This window comes from Larimichthys crocea, unplaced genomic scaffold (assembly GCF_000972845.2).
Source record: "Larimichthys crocea isolate SSNF unplaced genomic scaffold, L_crocea_2.0 scaffold709, whole genome shotgun sequence".
In the NCBI taxonomy this organism is placed as follows: Eukaryota; Metazoa; Chordata; class Actinopteri; family Sciaenidae; genus Larimichthys; species Larimichthys crocea.
In genome coordinates this window covers 8-2,063 of record NW_020859372.1, presented here as the reverse complement: position 1 = coordinate 2,063, position 2,056 = coordinate 8, and the positions used below count along the sequence as shown (strand labels likewise).

The 2,056-nt window shown below is 38.4% G+C and overlaps 2 protein-coding genes across 3 annotated transcripts in view; one reads left to right on the top strand and one right to left on the bottom strand.

Moving 5' to 3' along the window:
• Nucleotides 1-442, bottom strand: part of LOC109142065 (transmembrane emp24 domain-containing protein 6) — a gene marked incomplete at its 3' end in the record, with an annotated part of 3,673 nt that extends 3,231 nt beyond the window's left edge. The window contains exon 1 of the mRNA XM_027276928.1: nt 437-442. Coding sequence (XP_027132729.1) covers nt 437-442 — 6 coding nt within the window. The remainder of the gene's footprint in view (nt 1-436) is intronic.
• LOC109143166 (zinc finger protein ZFAT) lies at nt 389-1,094 on the top strand. Of its 2 annotated transcripts, none has more exons than XM_019279584.2 (2): nt 389-482; nt 558-1,072. In XM_019279584.2, the coding sequence occupies exons 1-2, from the start codon at nt 441-443 to the stop codon at nt 756-758; spliced, it is 243 nt and encodes an 80-aa protein (XP_019135129.1). In that variant the 5' UTR covers nt 389-440; the 3' UTR covers nt 759-1,072. The 2 variants fall into 2 exon arrangements, with proteins under 2 accessions (XP_019135129.1, XP_019135130.1); XM_019279585.2 differs by having other exon boundaries at nt 408-482; nt 564-1,094.
• Nucleotides 1,095-2,056: the final 962 nt, after the last annotated feature.

The following is a 2,056-nucleotide window of genomic DNA, read 5'->3' as shown; positions in this document are numbered from 1 at the left end:
TACTTTCATACATGTGGCCTCTAAAAATGATTCAGGAGGTTAGTTAGTATGACTTAAAAACATGAGTTTTTTTCAGCATAAAAAATACAATTTGTTACATGTCCATTGTTTTATTGAGTTGATAACTTATTTCAAGAAGTTGATCAAAATTAAAAATGAAGAAAGATGTCTGAACTCAGTAAATATTTTTTTTATTTTCTTAATTTTATGTGCAACTGCATCAGCTCTGCAGGACAACGGTAACAACAGCAACTGTGATAAACATACAGTGGATAACTGACTTAAGTCCTATTCATGGCTATTCCTATTTGTGTGAGTCATTAATGTATTTTAGCATACAGTATGTACTTAACCTTAAAATAAATGTTTTTTTTTTGTGTACAGTTAATATCCAGCAAATTACAGAATTCAGTTCAGAGACTCATGATGCCATCACCTCCATGGTCGCCATGGCTCCAGGCACTGTTACCGTGGTACAACAGGTAAATTACATCACATGACTTACTAAGAAAAAGAATGGTTACAACAAAAATGTTGATGGTGAGTTGTGGCTGAAGTTGCAGGTGGCAGATGAGCAGGAAGTCGGTAACTGCAGTAATCAGCTGATGGTGGTGAACGCAGACGGGGGTCTAACCGGCGACCAGGTGATGGTGGTGGAGGAGGCACACGGCCTGGAGGCTCTGACAGTCCTCACTCAGGGAGAAAACACTCACCACTACATTGTCTATGTCCAGGAACACACTGTAGAAATCAACTAGTACTGCTAGAACTTTAACATACAACTGCTGATCAGTCAGTAGATGAGTTTACAAAAGTAAAATAAAATACCAATAAGCAATAAAATCAGGATTTAGTGAATGTTGACCTGTCATCATAAGGAGTATTCTTCAAATGTATTTTTAGTCATGTAGTAATTATGAAAAATATAAGTGCAATACTTGATTGTGTGATTATGTGACATATTTTGTACTTACAAAGTATATTTAAATAAAAAAAAAAAACCTGTCCAGCACTGCTTGATACACTGGTGTGGCTTCATTTACCAAAAACAAATCTAAGTTGTTCACATGACTTCAGTTATTGCTCAAAAATGACTCGAACTCAGCTTATAAGTTTGGTACAGTTTCAAATTCCTGACAAATTCCTGACATATGTGACTAAACTATCACTTTAAAATATAAAAAGAGGAAAAGACATCTTGCATTATGATCTTAATGTCTCTGTACACTCTATATAGGCATTGTAAAAGGTCTGAGAAAGATAATTTGCTACCTAACAATCAAAAAAAGTCTTCTCAGCGCAAAATGAAGACAATTGTCATACTTTCTGAAGTTTCAAAAAGTGTTGTTATGGGACGGTCGGTGGCGTAGTGGGTTAGCATTGGGCGACGTAAAAAAACAACTCAGAGAAAAGGGGGCGGGGCAAATGATCAAAGCCAAATAAAATGTGAGTTGTGATGTCATCAGGTCTATAGGCTATATAAGGCCACGGCTCTTCAGTCAGTATCATTTCATTTCAGACCTTTCAATACGTGACACCACGGTGAGAAAGTGCGAGAAAAGACAATTTTCGAAAGACAAACGACTGATACAGAACACATCTGTTCGTTAGAGATCTACAACTGCAACCTACAGCATTTCTTTGTGACTGATTCTACCAGCCAAAGAAAATGCAGTGCCCGACGAACCCCACAGGTGACCAGAGTAGCGATGTAGAGCAGACAGTACGCGGCTGCTTTTGTGAGACCTGCTGCCAACTCAACCAAGAGTTGGAAGAGACAAAAGCACAGCTGAAGAGACAGAAATTCCTAAAAGAGAAATTCATCAACAAGGAAAAGGAGACGAGGGAAGAGCTAAAAACACTGCAGAAGTACACTAATCCAGAGACTCTGAGCACCGCAAAGATTGCCAACCAAGTCAGAGACAACACCAAGAGGAAAAAGAAAAAACTCTTGCAAGTCGATTATGAGGAGCTGCAGGTGGCTCACATTATTAATGAGCAGAGGTTCACGAACGAGTTCCAGGCAGAGAAGACTAAAAACAAGCTTCTCCAAGAG